Source organism: Theropithecus gelada, chromosome 10 (genome assembly GCF_003255815.1).
Source record: "Theropithecus gelada isolate Dixy chromosome 10, Tgel_1.0, whole genome shotgun sequence".
Taxonomy (NCBI): Eukaryota; Metazoa; Chordata; class Mammalia; order Primates; family Cercopithecidae; genus Theropithecus; species Theropithecus gelada.
In genome coordinates, this window is record NC_037678.1 from 72,810,806 (window position 1) to 72,828,998 (window position 18,193).

At 43.2% G+C, this 18,193-nt stretch overlaps 1 protein-coding gene across 2 annotated transcripts; it reads right to left on the reverse strand.

Moving 5' to 3' along the window:
• Positions 1-606: 606 nt before the first annotated feature.
• Positions 607-17,690, reverse strand: SIRPB2 (signal regulatory protein beta 2). 2 transcript variants are annotated; one of them, XM_025399897.1, is made up of 5 exons: positions 17,378-17,690; positions 5,996-6,067; positions 4,270-4,611; positions 3,348-3,413; positions 607-2,351 (listed from the first exon to the last, which is right to left on the reverse strand). In XM_025399897.1, exons 1-5 carry the CDS (start codon positions 17,460-17,462, stop codon positions 2,182-2,184), a joined length of 735 nt encoding a protein of 244 aa, XP_025255682.1. In that variant the 5' UTR covers positions 17,463-17,690; the 3' UTR covers positions 607-2,181. The 2 variants fall into 2 exon arrangements, with proteins under 2 accessions (XP_025255682.1, XP_025255681.1); XM_025399896.1 differs by having other exon boundaries at positions 5,696-6,067.
• Between the last annotated feature and the right edge of the window lie 503 nt (positions 17,691-18,193).

An 18,193-nucleotide genomic window follows, 5' to 3' on the forward strand; every position in this document is an offset into this window, starting at 1 on the left:
AGAATTTCTTCCTCGATTCTTCTAGCTTCTGGTGGCTGCTGGCACTCCTTAACCTGTGGTCACATCGCTCCAAACTCTGCCTCTGTGCTCACACTGCTTTCTCTTCTTCTACATCGAAGCTCCTTCTGTATCTTTCTTGTAAGGATACTTCACATCTCTTTTAGGGCTCGCTTAGATAATCCAGGATAACCCCCCACCCCTATCTCAAGATTCTTAATTTAATCACACCTGCATAGTCTTTTTTTTTTTTTTTCCTTTTTAATATACAAGGTAACAGTCACAGGTTCCAGAGATTAGGACATGGATATCTTTGGGGTGGGGGTTATATTCAGCCTACCTTCCCTACCCTCTCTAATGTCTGGTAATTCGGTGATTTATTCCATTCTCAGACTAAATTACTGTTCTCTCTGGCTTAGTTCAAGCTGTTTTTCTGTTTGTTGCAATGAAAAACATCTAGACTCATCTACTCCCCGCTGTAGTGCTAACAAATGTTTGCCTGGAAGGAGAAAAGGGAATTTACATGTATCGAGTGCACGCAGTGCATACAGCACATAGTCGGCCCTCAGCAAATGCAGAATTGAATTGGTTCTTTTTTTTTCTTTTTTTGAGATGGAGTTTTGCTCTTGTTGCCCAGGCTGGAGTGCAATGGCGCTATCTCAGCTCACTGCAGCCTCTGCCTCCCAGTTCAAGCGATTCTCCTGCCCCATCCTCCCAAGTAGCTGGGATTACAGGCGCCTGCCACCATGCCTGGATAATTTTTTATATTTTTAGTAGAGACGGGGTTTCACCATGTTGGCCAGGCTGGTGTCAAACTCCTGAACTGAGGTGATCCACCTGTCTTGGCCTCCCAAAGTGCTGGGATTACAGGCATAAGCCACCGTGCCTGGCCTTGAGTTGGTTCTTACACAATGCAGAAAAGTCCACATTAGTATCCTGGATGTTCTGTGATGTGAAGAGACTCTGATTAGTCACTAAGGGCGCACAGGGAGGGGGCAGAGGCCTCGGGGTTAAAGGCAGGTGTGTCTGACTCCTGGGCATACACACTCTTCCCCATGTCAGGGCTTCTCAGTCCACTAGATGGTGGTAGCACCCCCCAGGTTGTGCCAACCAAAAACATCTCTAGACATTGCCAAAAGTCCCATGGGGACAGAATCACTCTTCTTGGGAACTACTGCCCCACATCATGCTGCCCTAGGGGAGGTGATGGTGGGAAGAAGTGCTGGCCAGCTAGCTGGGCATTAAACTCAGGTGTACCACAGGGCAGGTGAGAGGCTGCCTGTATGCCGCTGTGGCGGAGATAACTGGTTATCTCCTGATTTCTACCATCCGGTTTCTCTAGTGAAAACTTGCAGCCGGACGCATTGCTGCCAGAAATAAAGACTACATTTCCCAGCCTTTCTGCAGCTAGGTTGTGACCATGTGACCCCATTCCAGCCAAGCAGAGGTAAGTGAGGTGGCCAAGTTCCTGACTGTGCCCTTAAAGGGGAGGGTCCTGCTCCCCTTCCCTGCCTTCTTCTCCAGTCTGGCTGCCTAGAAGGTGGACCTGGTAGCAACGAGATCAATGAATCCTGGGTCTCAAAACCAGGGAGTCTCTGTATTGCTTTGCCTGCTGATGGTCAACTTTCTGGTTGATTTCCACTGGTTTAAACAACTGTTATTTAAGAGCTTTGTTATATTTGTTGAACCTGCATTCTAATATTACACCCACCCAAGCCAGCCATGAGGGGGATGGAAGGAAGGCAGGAAGGGGTGGGGAGAAGGGTGTAGATGGAGGAGCACAGATGGTCTGGCTGGTTGAGCTCAGAGATGCTTAGGGACACCTCCTGGGAAGAAGACTCTGAGTTGGATGTTGGAGGCCAAGAAGGATGTGGTGAGGTGGGGAAAGGGGCAGAGCTCACCAGAAAGGGCTTCAGCAGGGGCAAGGGTGTTGAGGAGAGACTGAGCCAGAGACTGAAAAGCAAGGAGGTCTTGAACAGGTCAAAAGGAGAAAGGGAGACACTTTAGAGGGAAGCCCAGTGCAAAGAGGGGAATTTCACTGGGTGGACCAAAACCAGATGTAGGGATCTAGGAGTTCGTCATGAGGCCTGAGGGCATCTGGAGGCTGGGACTGGAGGTAGGGAAATGGTTGAGGAGCCCTGGCTCCTCTCCAATTCAGAGGATCCCCAGTCTTGGGCTGACCCCTCACTCTTGACCCTTGCTCCATGCTAAGGTGTTCATGGCTTCTGCTGGGTCTGTGGTCTTGACATCTTCTTGCCCAGGGCTCCTCCGAGAGGTAGCCAGAGCCAGGAGGAGTGCAGCCAATGTAATTGCCTTCAGCCCCAGGACCACAGGTGCAAACACAACCAGGAGGCCTGGTAGGCACAGGAGAGAGCTCAGGCGGGACCCATGGTGAGGGTCCCACAGCCCACACCTCAGTGCTGCCCATGGGCAAGGTCACATCCTGCTGCTGTATAACCTCTGGAGCTGTATCCTTTCTACATTGAAAGACGAGATCAAAGACCATCCTTCCCTCTGCCCTGGGCCCAGAGAAGGGTTGCCCAATATTCTACCTGCACCTGTAATCATCTCAGTCACACCCCTAACCTCTGCTCTTCCTGATTGCCTAATGCAATCCTCAAGGTAATCCTACAGTGTAGGATAGTGATCCAATTTTTATAGATAAGGAGACAGACCCAGAGTGGGGAAATGATTTTCTCAACGCCACACGTGTTAAAGAAGTCACGGGACCCAGGCAGTCTGGCCCCCATGAATGGTAGGAGCAGGGCCGAGCATCGGGAAGGCAAATCTGACCACGTCTATCACAAGCTCCCACCAGATACTGAGAGCCCTCGAATGTTAATAGGAGGTGTGCCAGGCACAATTCTGGACACTTGGCATGTGTGATCTCATTGAGTGCACACACAACCCCATGAAGTAGGCTCTCTGATTCTTGTCCTCTCCTCCCTAGTTCATAGAGTCAGATACCAGATTCAAGGGGCAAGAACCTGCCCATCACATTAGGAAGGGGCTCCACCCAGGAGGCTTAGCTACAAAGCCATGTTCTCCAGTGTTGCTGTGCACAGCCTCACAGCCCTACACTCAGATTCACAGGGAGCTCACCGCCTCTCGAGCAAAATTTCCCACTAAACAGTTACATGGCCCTGGCTATGAGAAAGTTCGTTATAACTGAGCTGTTATAACATGGTTCTCTGGGGTCCTAGTTCTGCAGTTGAGATGAAGTCCTGGGAGCTTTCTTGGTGGCAGATTAGCCCCAGGAGTCTGGGACTGCTCCCTTCCCATGACCAAGCCATTCATGGCCCCCTTGCCTGTGGGGGACTCATTGACTCCACTGAGGTAGGTACACTCACCTGTTGGAGACATCTCAGTTGCATGTTCACTGGTGAATTCTGCCTCTTGGGAAGAGGTAGATTTTGCTGCAAGGGAGAGAGGCTTTCTCATACTTCCCTTTATCTCCCACCACTTCCTAAGTCCTAGGAGCTGGGGTCTCTGGGAGGAGTCTGCCAGTTTCTACCTGGGTGCGGGCTAGAAGTCAAACCCTGCAGCCAGGAAGGACAAAGTTAGACTTTCTACTGGAGCACCTTTAGAGTATGGACATGTCTAATTCATTGCAGTGTCTCCAGTACTTAGTACAGTGCAGGACACTCAACAGGCATGTAGTAGATGTTTGTTGAATTATTATTGTTACTATTATTTTTTGAGATGGAGTTTTGCTCTTGTTGCCCAGGATGGAGTACAATGGTGCTGTGATCTTGGCTCACCGCGACCTCCACCTCCCAGGTTCAAGCGATTCTCCTGCCTCAGCCTCCCAAGTATCTGGGATTACAGGCATGCACCACCATGCCTGACTAATTTTGTACTTTTAGTAGAGACGGGGTTTCACCATGTTGGTCAGGTTGGTCTTGAACTCCTGACTCAGGTGATCTACCCACCTTGACCTACCAAAGTGCTGGGAGGTCAGGAGTGAGCTATGGCACCTGGCTGATGTTTGTTGAATTGTTAATGATCTATACAGAGTTCTGTGGCAACCAGAATGGGGAGAAATTAACTCTGCTTGAGAGGAGAAGGTTTTACAGAGGAGGGGCCATTTGTGCTGGGCCTTGAAGGATGAGTAGGAGTTTTCAGAGAAAAGGAGAAAGCATTCCAGGTAGAGGGAAAAACTTATGGAAAGACATGGAGGCTGGGAAGAACTGACTTGTTCGGGACATGTAGAAAAATTCCTCATGAATACCTGCTCCTCTCCCCCGACAACTCCCAAACCAATTGTCTCACCTTTCACTTTGAGCCTGGTGCCCTGTCCAGACAGGTATTGCCTGTTGGGTTTCCTCTGAAACTTTACACAGTAATAGGTGCCTGCATCCTCACTGGAGACGTTTTGCAGAAGAATGCTGAAGTCATTGTTGGAGGCCCGCACCGCTGTCGCCTTGGGGTGGGAGATGCCTCCAAAGTTGTAAATGGCCTCCCGGCTCACACCAGCTCCCTGGAACCACCTGATGGGTCCGGGGGGACCATCTCCAAGCACTGTGCAGTTCAGAAAGACCGTGCCTCCAGTGGTCCCCAACACCAATTCCTGGGGCTGGATGATCCACAGGTCTGGTTCAGGGTCCCCAGCTCCTGAAGCCAAAGAGGAGGTCCTTGTTGGATTCCATCTCCTCTTCCATCATTCACTCACTTCCTCCCTGGTGTTTTCCCTCCCTTCCTTCTTTCCAGATTTCTTCACTTGGCCACTCCCTGCTGCTTTCTTTATTACTCACCAGTTGACTCGTTCAGTAAAAAAGCTCTGAGTACCTACTACATACCAATGGTAGGACTGGGGAACATGAAACTCAGGAAGACACACAAATGCCCAGCCCTGAAGCCATTCTCTGTCTTCCAGTGGAGACGGTCAAAAAATTGCCCAGAGGTGGAAACCCAGAAGACAGCAGGACTACAGAGGAACCATTATGGCTTGGAAGAAGCCAGTGAAACCTTCCTGAATCTGGCATCAAGTTAAAATGAACTCCCACGTACAGATACTCTCCATGTCACCAGTTTATGGGGTGGTTCCACAAGCATCCATTCTATTTAATCACCCAAATGACTCTTGAAGTACAAATTGTATTGCCTGTTTTTCAAGCATAGCACTTGAGGCATGTAGAGCCAGGGTAACTGACTTAAGAAGGAATTGCTATTCAATGACAGGCCCAGGATTTGGGTATTCAGGTCACCATAGGTGGACTTACAGATGCCATGATTGATTACTTGGGGAGTGTGGTAGATGACATGATCAGCCTCAGGTTTTGACTCTGTGCTTGTAATAGGGTACATCCACACTCTTACCTTGGCTGCATGGTGGAAGAGTATTCTTCCTTGTCCCTTGACTTGGAACTGAGCCACATGACTTGCTTTAGCCAATGGGCTGTTAGCAGACATAATGTGAGCAGATGCTTGAGGTGTACTTGAAGAGTTGGGACTGGGCTTCTGCTTCTGCCATCTCTATGAGAAAAACATGCCTCACGTAGTTGCTACCTCTCTAGCCTGGGCTCTGGCATGAGACATGAGGAGTGGAACCACCCAGCCACATGTAAATGTGCATACAAATATGTATTGTTGTATACTGCTGCAATTTTGTGTGATACAGCATGATACAGTGGATAAAGGTGACTGTGCAGGGAAATAGACCAGAGCAAATGTGTGGTCTGCAGGGCCTGATACTCACCCTTCACAAGCACTGAGGTGCCTTCATCCGATTTCATTTCTGAATATTCACTCAAACCATCAAACCTCACACAGTGGTAGGTTCCAGTATGCTCCTTGGTGACATTGTGGATATAGATGGAATAATCGCAATTCAGTGGTTCTGATGTCTGTTGGATCATGGGCATCACCCCGGGGAAGGAGCCACGTTTAAAGTTATAAATTTCTTGTTGGTCCTTAGTGCTCACCTTGACCCATTTTATCATACCATCGGCATCGGCGCAGGAGCTGACCACCATACACCTCAGCAGGAGTGTCTCGCCTTCTGCCACCAGCATCGGGCCCTCGGGCTGTAACACCTGCCCGTCATTCCTGCTGCTCTGCCCAGAGGCATCTACAAAAGAGGAAGAAAGACCTTGCACTGGGCAGGAAGGACTTGGAGCACTAAATGACAAGCTTAAAACAATCAAACCATCATCTGGCCAAGAACAATGGCCCAGGACAAGACAGGAGTGTCATTAGAGAGGGAAGGGAAAAAGAGGACAAGATGGCTGGCTGCAGAGAGAGAACTGAGCTATGCAATGGAAAAACCTACAGAGAATAAATAACACTCAAGTGGTCACCATGTGTTGGCTCCTGCATGCATGATGTCACTTATTCTTCACAATGCTCCTGTAAGGTAAACGGCATTATTCCCATTTTTCGACAGAGGAAACTGAGGGCCCAGAAAGGTTAGGCAGCTGTCCCAGGATCATCTGCTAGGATTGTGTCTCCCAAATGCACATGTTGATGTCCTAACCTCCAGTACCTCAGAATGTGACGTATTTGGAGATAGGGTCTTTAAGGAGGTAATTCAGTTAAAATGAGGTCATTGGGGTTGGGCCTTAATCTCATCCAACTGGTGTCCTTATAAGGAGAGGAAAGTTAGACACACACATACGGGGTAAGACCATGTGAAGATACAGGGAGAAGGCGGCCATCTATAGGCTGAGGAGAGAGGCCTCAGACAAACCAGCCCTGTAGACATCTTGATCTCAGTTTCCAGCCTCCAGAATTGTGAGAAATTACATTTATATTGTTCAAGTCACCCATGCCATGCTACTTCATTATGGAAGCTCTGGCAGACTCATACATCACCCAATAGGAGAGTGACAGGCTTGATTCAAGCCCTGTCAGCCTGTTTCTGGAGCTCTGGCTGTTAATCTTCAAATGCCACCCTTCAGAGACGTAGGTTTGTGTGTTGCGGGGTTCAGTGTAAATACCCTTCCTGCCTCCTGTGAATTCTTCAGCAGACTGCAGTTCATGTTAATGTGTTGTGAAGTGAGTCTATTTTGAAGACAGGTTGAACTGTTGAGTGTGTCCTCAAAGTGCATACAGAGAAAGAGGGCTGAGGCCTCCCATGGGTGTTCTGGGTCAAAAACATCATCACATGTACTCCTTCTAACAATTCTGTGAGGTAGATGCTGTTATAATCTCAGTTTTAAAAACTTTTCCGTTTATTATTTATTTTTAATTTTTTTTTTTTGTAGTGATGGGTACTCACTATGTTGCCCAGGCTGGTCTCAAACTCCTGTGCTCGAGTGATTCCTTCCCCTTGGCTTCCCAAAGTGCTGGAATTACAGGTGTGAGCCACCATGCCCAGCCTATAATCTCCATTTTTGAGATGAGAAAGAAAACGAATGCTCACAGTGGTAAAGAAACATGAGGTGAACCATGCATTCAGTAGATACCATGTCCAGGATTTGAACTCAGATCAGGTGACTTAAGATTCTGCTCAACTCAAGGTCAGCAGTTTTGTATCCCGAGTTTCCTTTTTGTCTGTATTCCCATCAGCCTTTGTGAATAGCTCAGTCACACTCCACATATTTGTTTGCAGTATATCCTGGTGTTTCTCAGTCGTGAATGAGGCAAGGAGAGTAAGAAGGTGAAGCAAACATTCCCTTCTAAGAGGATCTAGGAAAGAGTTATGGAATTCTAAATTCTATTTCTACCTATCTTCAGCTAGGCATGTGCTGTTAACCACCAAGAAAAACTTTCTCACAATTGTGACGAAGTGATAACCGCATGTTGAATCCTAGGGATTGCTTTTCTCCTTGATGTCCTTAGTTTCAAGAAATTCAGCAACATCCACTCTCAAGCATTATTTGAGCCAGTCAGATCTGTTATCACTAATCCTTCCTGTTGTTTTTTTCCCTGGCCTCGGGGAATTTCCTCACACACATGCACAGAACTGTGCCCATCTCTCAGCACAGGGCTAAGAATGGTGCCTGTTCCCACTAGCCGTACTGGTAAAACCCATGATTGTCAGGGCACTGGGGAAACTCCACAGAAGAGAGTATGCAGCCCAGAAAGAAGTGTTCTGGTCCACCCAAGAAATCCTAAAAGCAAGGCCCCAAATGGATTTAAAAAAATAACATTCTATTGTGAGGCTTCTGACACATGTATAACTAGAAGTTATGACATCAGTAGAATAAAGACTGGGAGGGGAGAAATGTGAGTTTACTATTGTAAGTTTCTTTTTTTTTGGTATCCATCACCTGAGTATTTATTATTTCTATGTGTTGGGTACATTTCAGGTCCTCTTTTGTAGCTATTTTGAAGAACATAATACATTGTTATGAATTATAGTCACCCTACTCTGCTATCAAACATTAGAATTTATTCCTTTTATCTAACCGTGTGTTTGTACCCATTCACCAACCTCACTCTTAATCCCTCTCCCTCAGACCCATCACCTTTCCTAGTCTTTGGTATCTGTCATTACACTCTCTACTTTCATGACATCATTTTTAGCACCTGCATAGTTGTCTTTCTGTGTCTGGCTCCTTCTTTCTTTCTTTCCTTCCTTCCTTCCTTCCTCCCTCCCTTCCTTCCTTCCTTCCTTCCTTCCTTCCTTCCTTCCTTCCTTCCTTCCTTCCTTCCTTCCTTCCTTCCTCTCTCTCTTTTTCCTTCCTTGCTTCCTCCCTCCCTCCCTCCCTCCCTCCCTCCCTTCCTTCCTGCCTTCCTTCCTTCCTTCCTTCCTTCTTTCCTTCCTTCCTTCCTTCTTTTTTTGGAGTGTGATGGCATGATCTTGGCTCACTGCAACCTCCACCTCACAGGTTCAAGCAGTTCTCCTGCCTCAGCCTCCTGAGTAGAGCTTACTTCACTTAACATAATAATCTCCAGTTCTATCCATGTTGCTGTGAATGACTACATGATTTCATTATTATGATTTTTTAATGGTGGAATAGTATTCCATTGTGGGTGTGCTTGAGGACACCATATATATATATACATTTTTTTTCTTTATCAATTCATCCGTTGACTGATGCATAAATTGATTCCATACATCTGCAATTGTGAATATTGCTGCAATAAACATAGAAATGCATGCACTCCTTTGATATATTGATTTCTTTTCCTGTGGATAAATACCTGTTCTAGGATTGCTGGATCATATGGCAGTTCTATTTTTAGATTTTTGAGAAATCTCCATACTGTTTTCCATAATGGCTGTACTAATTTACATTCCCACCAGTAGCATATAAGAGTTCTCTTTTCTCCTCATCCTCATCTTTTTTTTCTTTTATTTTTGAGAGGAAGTCTTACTGTGTCACCCAGGCTGGAGTGCAGTGGCACCATCTTGGCTCACTGCAACCTCCACCTCCTGGGGTCAAGTGATTCTCCTGCCTCAGCCTCCTGAGTAGCTGGGATTACAGGAACATGGCACTACACTCAGCTAATTTTTGTATTTTCAGTAGGGACAAGGTTTCATCATATTGGCCAGGCTGGTCTCGAACCTCTGACCTTAGGTGATCTGCCCGCCTCAGCCTCCCATAGTGCTGGGATTACAGGCATGAGCCACAGCACCTGGCCTGTTTTTGTTTGTTTGTTTGTTTGTGTGTCTCATTATGGTTTTGATTTGCATTTCCCTGATGAGTGATGTTGAGCTTTTTATCATATATCTCTTGGCCATTTGTATGTCTTCTTTGGGAAATGTTTATTCATTCCTTTCCTTTGCTCATTTTTAATTAGATTCGTTATTTGTTTGTTTGCTTTTTAAACTGTTGTTTGAGTTCCTTATATATTCCAGATATTAGTCCTTTGTCAAATGAGTACTTTGTGAATATTATCTCTCATTCAGGAGGTTGTCTCTTCACTCTGTTGATTATTTTTCTTCAGTGAAGAAGCTTTTTAGTTTAATATAGTCCTATTTGTCTTTTTTTGTCTTTGTTGCCTGTCTTTCTGAAGTCTTAGCCACAAAACATTTGCCTAGAGCAATGTCTTGGAGTGTTTTCTGATTTCTTTGTTTTGTTTTCCAGAATTATTTTGTATCTTACTGAGCTTCTTCAGTATTAATATTTTGTGTTCTTTTTCTGGGATTTTGTTCATTTCTTCTTCATTGGGACGTGGTATTGGTATAATAGACAAATGGCATAGAATACATAGACAAATGGTTTAATAGACCAATGGCATAGAATAGAAAACACAGAAATAAATCCATGTATTTACAGCCAATTGATTTTTGGCAAAGGTATCAAGAATATACATTCAATAAATGGTGCTGGAAAAATTGGATATCCATATGCAGAAGAATAAAAGTAGACTGCTATTTCTCACCATATACTAAAATCAACTAAAGATGAATTAAAGATCTACCTGTAGGACTTAAAACTATAAAAACTACTAGAAGAAAACAGGGAAGGCACTCCAGGACACTGGTATAGGTAAAGATTTTATGACTAAGACCTCAAAAGGGTCAGGCAACTAAGACAAAAATAGAAAAATGGGACTATATTAAACTAAAAAGCTTCTTCATAATAAAAGAAACTATCAACAGAGTGAAGAAACAAACTCTTGAATGAGAGAAAATATTTGCAAAGTACTCACCTGACAGGGGGCTAATCTAATATCCAAAATATACAGGAAACTCAAATAACTCAACAGTTAAAAAAATCTCATTAAAAAGTTGGCAAAGGAAATGAATCAACATTTCTCAAAAAAAGACATACAAATGGCCAACAGGCACATGAAAAAAATGCTCAACATCACTAATCATCAAGGAAGTGCAAATCAAAACCACAATGAGATATCATCTTACCCCAGTTGGAATGACTATTAAAAAGGCAACAATAAAAAATAAAATAAAATAAAATAAACAAACCACCACAAATATATGCTGGTAAGGTTGCAAAGGAAAGGGAACTTTATACATGGTTGGTGGGAATGTAAATTAGGACAGCCACTATGAAAAACAGTATGGAGATTTCTCAAAAATCTAAAAATAGAACTGCCATATCACCCAGCAATACCACTACTGGATGGCCAGTATGGAATACTATTTGGCTATAAAAACAAATGAAATTCTGTCATTTGCTGCAACATGAATGAAGGTGGAGTTCATTATGTTAAGTGAAATAAGCCAGGCACAGAAAGACAAACATCACATGTTTTCACTCATACATGGGAGCTAAAAAAATTGATCTCATGAAGGTAGAGGATAGAATGATACTTACCAGATGTGGGGAAGAGTGAGTGTAGGGAGAGGGGGATGAGAGAGATTTGTTAATGGGTACAAACATACAGTTAGATAGAAGGAATAATATCCTGCCATTTGATATCAGAGTATGGTAACTATAGTTAACAACAATGTATTGTACATTTTAAAATAGCTGGAAGAGAGGACTTAAAATGTTCCTAACACAGATAAATGAAAAATACATGAGGTGATGGATATCCCAAATACCTGGACTCATTTATTACACATCCTATGCATGTAACAAAGTATTACATGAACCCCATAAATATGTACAAATGTTATGTATCGATTAAAAAAAGAGAAATTAGAAAGTATTTTGAACTGAATGAAAATGAAAACATAATATAAAAATTTGCGGGATCCCATTAAAGCAAGGGGAAATTTGTAGTATTAAATGCCTATATTTGGAAAGAAGAAAGGACTTAAATAAATTACCCACTTTCCACCTTAAGAAACTACAAAAAAGGCCAATAAACTAAACCCAAAGTAGTGAAAGAAAGGAAATCATCATGCTCTAAATGAAACTCTGTACAGAACACACACACACACACGCAGACACACACACACACAGAAAAAAATCAATGAGAAGAAGAAAATCTTTGAGAAGATCACTAAAGTTGATAAATCGCTAGTCATATTGAACAGAGGGGACACACACAGAAAGAATCTAAATTATTAAAATAAGGAATCAGATTGGTGATACTACTACAGATTTTACTCTTATTAATACAATAATAAGGGAATATTATGGAAAACTTCAAGTTATGTATATTTGACAAACTAGGTAACATGAACAAATTCCTTGAAAAAGATACACTGCCAAAGCTTCCTCAAGAAGAAAAAGATAACCTGGTTAGCCCTATTATTTATTAAAATGTTTAATCTGTTGTTAAAAATCTTCCCGGAAATAAAGCTCCAATCTTAGAAAGTTTCATTCGTGAATTTTCCATATCTTTTTTCTTTTTTTTTTTGAGACAGAGCCTCACTCTGTCACCCAGGTTGGAGTACGGGGGCGTGATCTCAGCTCACTCCAATCTCTGCCTCCCAGGTTCAAGCGATTCTCCCGCCTCAGCCTCCTGAGTAGCTGCGATTATAGGCATGCACCACCATGCCCGGCTAATTTTTATATTTTTGGTAGAGGCAGAGTTTCGCCATGTTAGCCAGGCTGGTCTTGAACTCCTGGCCTCAAGTGATCTGCCTGCCTCAGCCTCCCAAAGTGCTGGGATTACAGACATGAGTCACCATGCCTGGCCAAATGTTCCATATCTTTAAGAAAGAAATAATACCAATTTTATACAAAACTTTTAGAAAAATTGAGAAAAGGAGTATACTTTTCTAACTGTTCTATGAGTCCCTGTGTTATCTTGAAACCGAACCCTTTTCCTTATGAGGAAAGAAAACCGATCTCTCTCATGAACATAGATAAAAAATTTTAAACAGCATTTTAGTAAACTGAATTCAGCAATCAGCAATATTTAGAAAGTATAATACATTATGATCAAGTTGAGCTTATCCCTGGAATATAAAGTTGGTTTAACATTCAAAAATCAATCAATGTAATTTACTGTATAACTAAACACACACACACACGCATATGCATGCACTCATATAATCATCTCAACAGATGCAGAAAAAGCGGTTTTCAAAATTGAACATGGATTCCTAATAATAACTCTCAGCAAACTAGGAAGATAAGGAAGCTTTTTCAAGTTGATAAGGGGCACCTGTGAAAACCCTACAACAACTATATCAAGCTTAGTGGTGCAAAAATGAATGTTTTCCCTGCTGATCAGGAACTAGACAAGGAAGCCTGTTTTTACCATTTCTATTCATTATTGTAGGGTAGGTACTAACCGTGCTAAAAGGTAGTAGGAAATAAAAGACATCCAGATTTGAAAGAAAAAATAAAATTATCTTTATGTGCAGATGACATAATTAAAATTGCAATGAAAATTTCTTAAAAAGGCTACTAGACCTAATAAATGAGTTTAGCAAGGTTGACGATAAAAGATCAATGTACAAAATGATATGGATTACTATATACTAGCAATAAACCATTTGAAATTGGAATTTAAAAATTTCCAGTCATCAATATTATAAAAAATAGAAAATATTTAGCCAAAAATGTGAAGAAACTGCAAACTGAAAACTTACAAGACATTACTAAGAGAGAGAGAGAGAAAAAAATCAAGCCTAAATAGAGAGGTACACACTGTTCATATGTTGGAAGATTCAATATTGCTTAGATGTCAATTCTCTTAAGTTGATATATAACTCAATGCCATTCCTGTTCAAATCCTAGCAGGCTTCACTTTAGAACTGATATACTAAATCTAAAATTTATAGAATAGCCAAAACAATTTGAAAGAGAATAAAGTTAGAAAGCTAACACCACCTGCTTTCAAGACTTGGATAATGTTACAGTGATCAAGACAGTGTGGTATTGCAGAAAGATAGATAAACATACCAGTGGAACTGAATAGAGAGTCTAGAAATAGTCCATGCAAACAGAGGCAACTGATTTTTCAAAAAGAGATGAGGTCTCACCATGTTGTCCAGGCTGGAGTGCAGGGCTATTCTGGGTGTGATCATCATAGCACACTGCATCCTCAAACTGCTAGTCTCAAGCAATCCTCCTGAGTAGCTAGGTACAGGTGCATGCCATGGCTCCTAACTATAATTATCTGATATTTGACAAAGGTGCAAAGACAATTCAATGGAGAATGGGGAGTTTTTTCAACAATGGTGCAAGAACCATTGGAAATACATGTGGAAACAAATGAACTTTGGTTTATACCTCAAACTATATAAAAATTAACTCAAAATAGATCATATAAGTAAACATAAAATGTTAAACTATACAAATTCTAGCTGCAAATATGGAAAAAAACTTTGTAACTTTGGGCTAGGCAAAGATTTCTTAGATGTAACACCAAAATCATGATCCATTAAAGACAAATTGATGAATTAGACTTCATGAAAATTAAGAACTCCTGCTGTTCAGAAAACACTTGTAAAAGAATAAAAAGACAAGTCACAGAGTAGGAGAAAAATCTTTGCAAAGCATATATCTGGCAAAATATTTGTATCCATAATATATAAAGAACTCTCAAAACTCAATAATAAGAAACACACTTAAAAAATGGGAGTCGAATAGACACTTCACCAAAAAGGGATGCATAATGTAAAAAATGTTCAGCATCATTACAAGTCAGGGAGTTAAAATCACAGTGAGAGGTTGGTAATCCCAGGACTTTGGGAGGCTGAGGCAGGTAGATCACTGGATCCCAGGAGTTCAAGACCAGCCTGGGCAATATGGTGAAACTTTGTCTCTACCAAAACAAAAAAACCCAACCAACCAACCAGCCAACCAACCAACCATAAAAATTAGCTGGGCGTAGTGACATGTGCTTGTAGTCACGGTTACTTGGTAGGCTAAGGTGGGAGGATCGCTTGACCCAGGAAGATGGAGGTTGCAGTGAGCCGAGATCAAGCCACTGCACTCCAGCCTGGGCAACAGAGTGAGACCCTGTCTCAAAAAAAAAAAAAAAAAAAATCACAGTAAGATATTACTATATACCCATTAGAATGACTAAAATTAAAAAGATTGACCATAATAAGTGTTGGTGAGGATATGTAGGAACTGCCATCCTCCTACATTGCTGATGAGAATGTAAAATGGTACAACTCCTTTGAAAAACAGTTTGGCAGTATCTGAAAAACTTAAACATACGGCAACCATATGATCCAGTCATTTTATTCTCAGATATTTCCCTAAGAGAAATGAAAGCATATATCCACACAAAGACTTGTACATGAATATTCATAGATGTTTTATTTATAATAGCCCTAAACTGCAAACAACCCAAATGTCTGTCTGCAGGTGAATGGGAAAGGGTTTATCCATACAATGGATAGACATGAGAAGAAATGAACTATTGACATATGCGACAACATGAATGAATCTCAAAATAATTATATTGAGTAAAAGAAGCCAACCAAAAAAGAGTACAACTGTGTGATCCTTGTTATATAACATTCTAAAAAATGCAAACTATAGTGACAGAACACAGATCCATGTTTGCTTTGGAGACTAGGAGGAGTGGCAAGGACGAATCACAAGGAAAGTTTTGGGTTCTGGATACATTCATGATGCTGATTTTGGTGATGATTTCACAAGTGTGAAATATACCCAACACTCACAAACAAAACTTACAAAATTGTCTACTTTATATATGTATGGTTTAATGTAGTCAATTACATTCAATAGAGCTGTTAAAAATAAATTATTTGTAAAGATGAAGCCTGTGTGTGTGAGGAGAAAGAAGCAATGGAGGAGAGGAAGAAGGAAGGACTCAGGAAGTCTTATCTCAGCTGGGAGTGAGTCTGGGGAAGTGAACACCAGGGAAGAAGCTGGAGCCTGCACTCAGTCCTGGTGCCCACACCCCTTCCCTCCCTCTCCCCTTCTGAGTCTCCTTCCATGTTGTCACTTGGGCTTTAGGAGGTGTCCTAGGAGGTTTGCCTCTGCCTTGTTGGTGGAGCTGGACCAACCCTGGGCTTCCTTCTTATCTATTTTCCATCTGCATCCTCTGCATTTCATGGTTCCTGTACAGGGGCTCCCTTTAAAAGCCTTATAGAAAATTTGTTAGCCCCAGTCTCCTCTACTACAAAATAGGGGCACTCATAGGACCTTTCTCTAGGGCTGCTGTGAGTATTAAATAGAAAAGTGGTGAGGCTCAACCCTGGGCCAGCTGCGTAATTTGTGAGGCCAAGTGCAAAACGGGAATGCAGGTCCCTTGTTCAAAAACTGTTAAGCAACACAGCAGAGCATTAAACCAAGCATGGGGCCTTTCTAAGCAGGGGGGTCTGTGCCTCTATATAGAGGGCACACCCATGAACCAGCCCTGACTCAGCTTGAGATGCAGCTGGACTCAAACCTTCCATCTGACTGGTTTAAGCAACTTCTCTTATTTTCCATCTATTCTATTCCAGCAATCATTGGGAATATTTTTTATTCTGGGGTAGTTTAGATTTCTGATTTCCTAGTCTAGTGCCTAAAACAGCAGACACTCAAAAGTACTTGTGGAATGAGAACTAGGAATTACGATTCATATCTTACAATTGAGGAAATCACCTCAGAGAAGTGAAGTGGTGTCTCGAGTCATATGGCCAATGAGTAAGGGAGCACCCAGGTCTGACCCCTCACCTGGGTTCTGCCAGGATCTCTCCTGGGGATGGCCACCCTGGAGGACCAAATATGTGATAGACACAATCTAGATTTCAGTAGAGCCTGGAGCAGGGGCCCAGATGGGCAGGAGATGGAATGAGCCCACTGAGAGCCAAGTATTCCTGCCTGGTAGATCAGACGGTTCTGGACTTGGAGACTGAGCTATATATTCAGGGGTCTCAAGACTCAGGAGCTAACCTGGCCTGCCCCTGAGTTAAAGGAGACATGGGAATGATAATAATAATCGCCAACAGTTATCAAATCTTTGTTATGCCAGGCTCTTATGGGCATAATCTTGTTAAATTCTCCTAAGAAAGTCACAAGGTGAGTCCTATTTTAGCTCCATTGTACAACTGGAAAAATTGAGGCTCAGAAAGAAGTTATTTAAACTGGTTAGTGGTGAGGTTTGAGCCCACTGAGTCTTAAGCTGAGCCAGGACTGGTTCCTGGCTGTGCCATTTATACAGTTGCACAGGGCCCTGTGCTTAGAAGGATCCCATGCTTAGTTTAATGCTCTGCTGTGTTGCTCAATACTTTTTGAACAGAAGACCACAGTTTTCATTTTGCAAAGGGTCTCATAAACGATGCAGCTGGCCCAGGGCTGAACCTCACCACTTTTCTATTTGATACTCGCAGTAGCCCTAGAGGAAGGGCCCTTGAGTGTCCCTGTTTTGTAGAAAAGTCTCCTGGGGCTAAAAGAGCTGCAGCATCTGACGTGGGCATAGGAGCATCCAAGCTGGAAGCCAGTAGGTGTGAGCGCAGAGCCTGGGAGCTTATCACTTCACTACGCTGCTTCTTGGGACGCTGGGTCTGCCCTCTGCCGGAGACAGGCAAATTTTCAGTGTCCCCCTCTCTATCTTCATTGGGGTCAAGTTTCTCCAGGCATGCCAGAGCACTTAGCGCCCCTCTAGGGACTGATCAGCCGGGAGTGGACCCTGTTCTGTCCTAGATTCCACTTACCTGAGGGGACAAGGACCAGTACCAGCAGCAAGAAGCAGGGAGACAAGCAGGCCAGGCAGGCGGGGGCAAGCATCATGGAGCACATGGCATCTTCTGTGGTCCCCGATACTTGGGGCTCCTCTGCTCTTTGGTGAGTGTTGGAGTCTGAGGTGGGGCCCGTGGACAAGGCAGTTTCTGTGTCTCTTGGCCACAGCTGTTTGGGGAAGTGTTTTCATTGCAGCAACACAAGGCTGTTGGTGCAATAGGAAGGAGCCCGGTCAAAGGGTTTCCTGCTTTTGTGTCTGGGCTGTGGTTCCTGTAATCACTGTGCTAAAACCTTGATGACCCCTTGCCATAGGCTCCATCCTAGGTGCCGGGGAGGAGGTGGGCAGTGAGGTCATAGGATGCACTCTGGAATCAGCTGGACTTTGGAGCAAACATTGGATCTTCCTCTTCCTGGCTGGGCAAGATTTCAAAGTCACTTGCCATTTCTGAGCCTTTGTTTCTTCATTTGCAGCATAGGAACAGCAGCAATCCCCGCTTCAGAAAAGTTTTGGTGAGACTATGAGAAAGAATGTGTGCGAGGGCTATGTAAATGCTAAACATATTAACTATTTTTATTTATGTATTTATTTTTTTGAAACAGAGTCTCACTCTGTCGCCCAGGCTGGAGTGCTGTGGCAATCTCTGCTCACTGCAAGCTCCGCCTCCCGGGTTCACACCATTCTCCTGCCTCAGCCTCCCGAGTAGCTGGGACTACAGGCGCCTGCCACCACACCCGGCTAATTTTTTTTGTATTTTTAGTAGAGATGGGGTTTCACCGTGTTAGCCAGGATG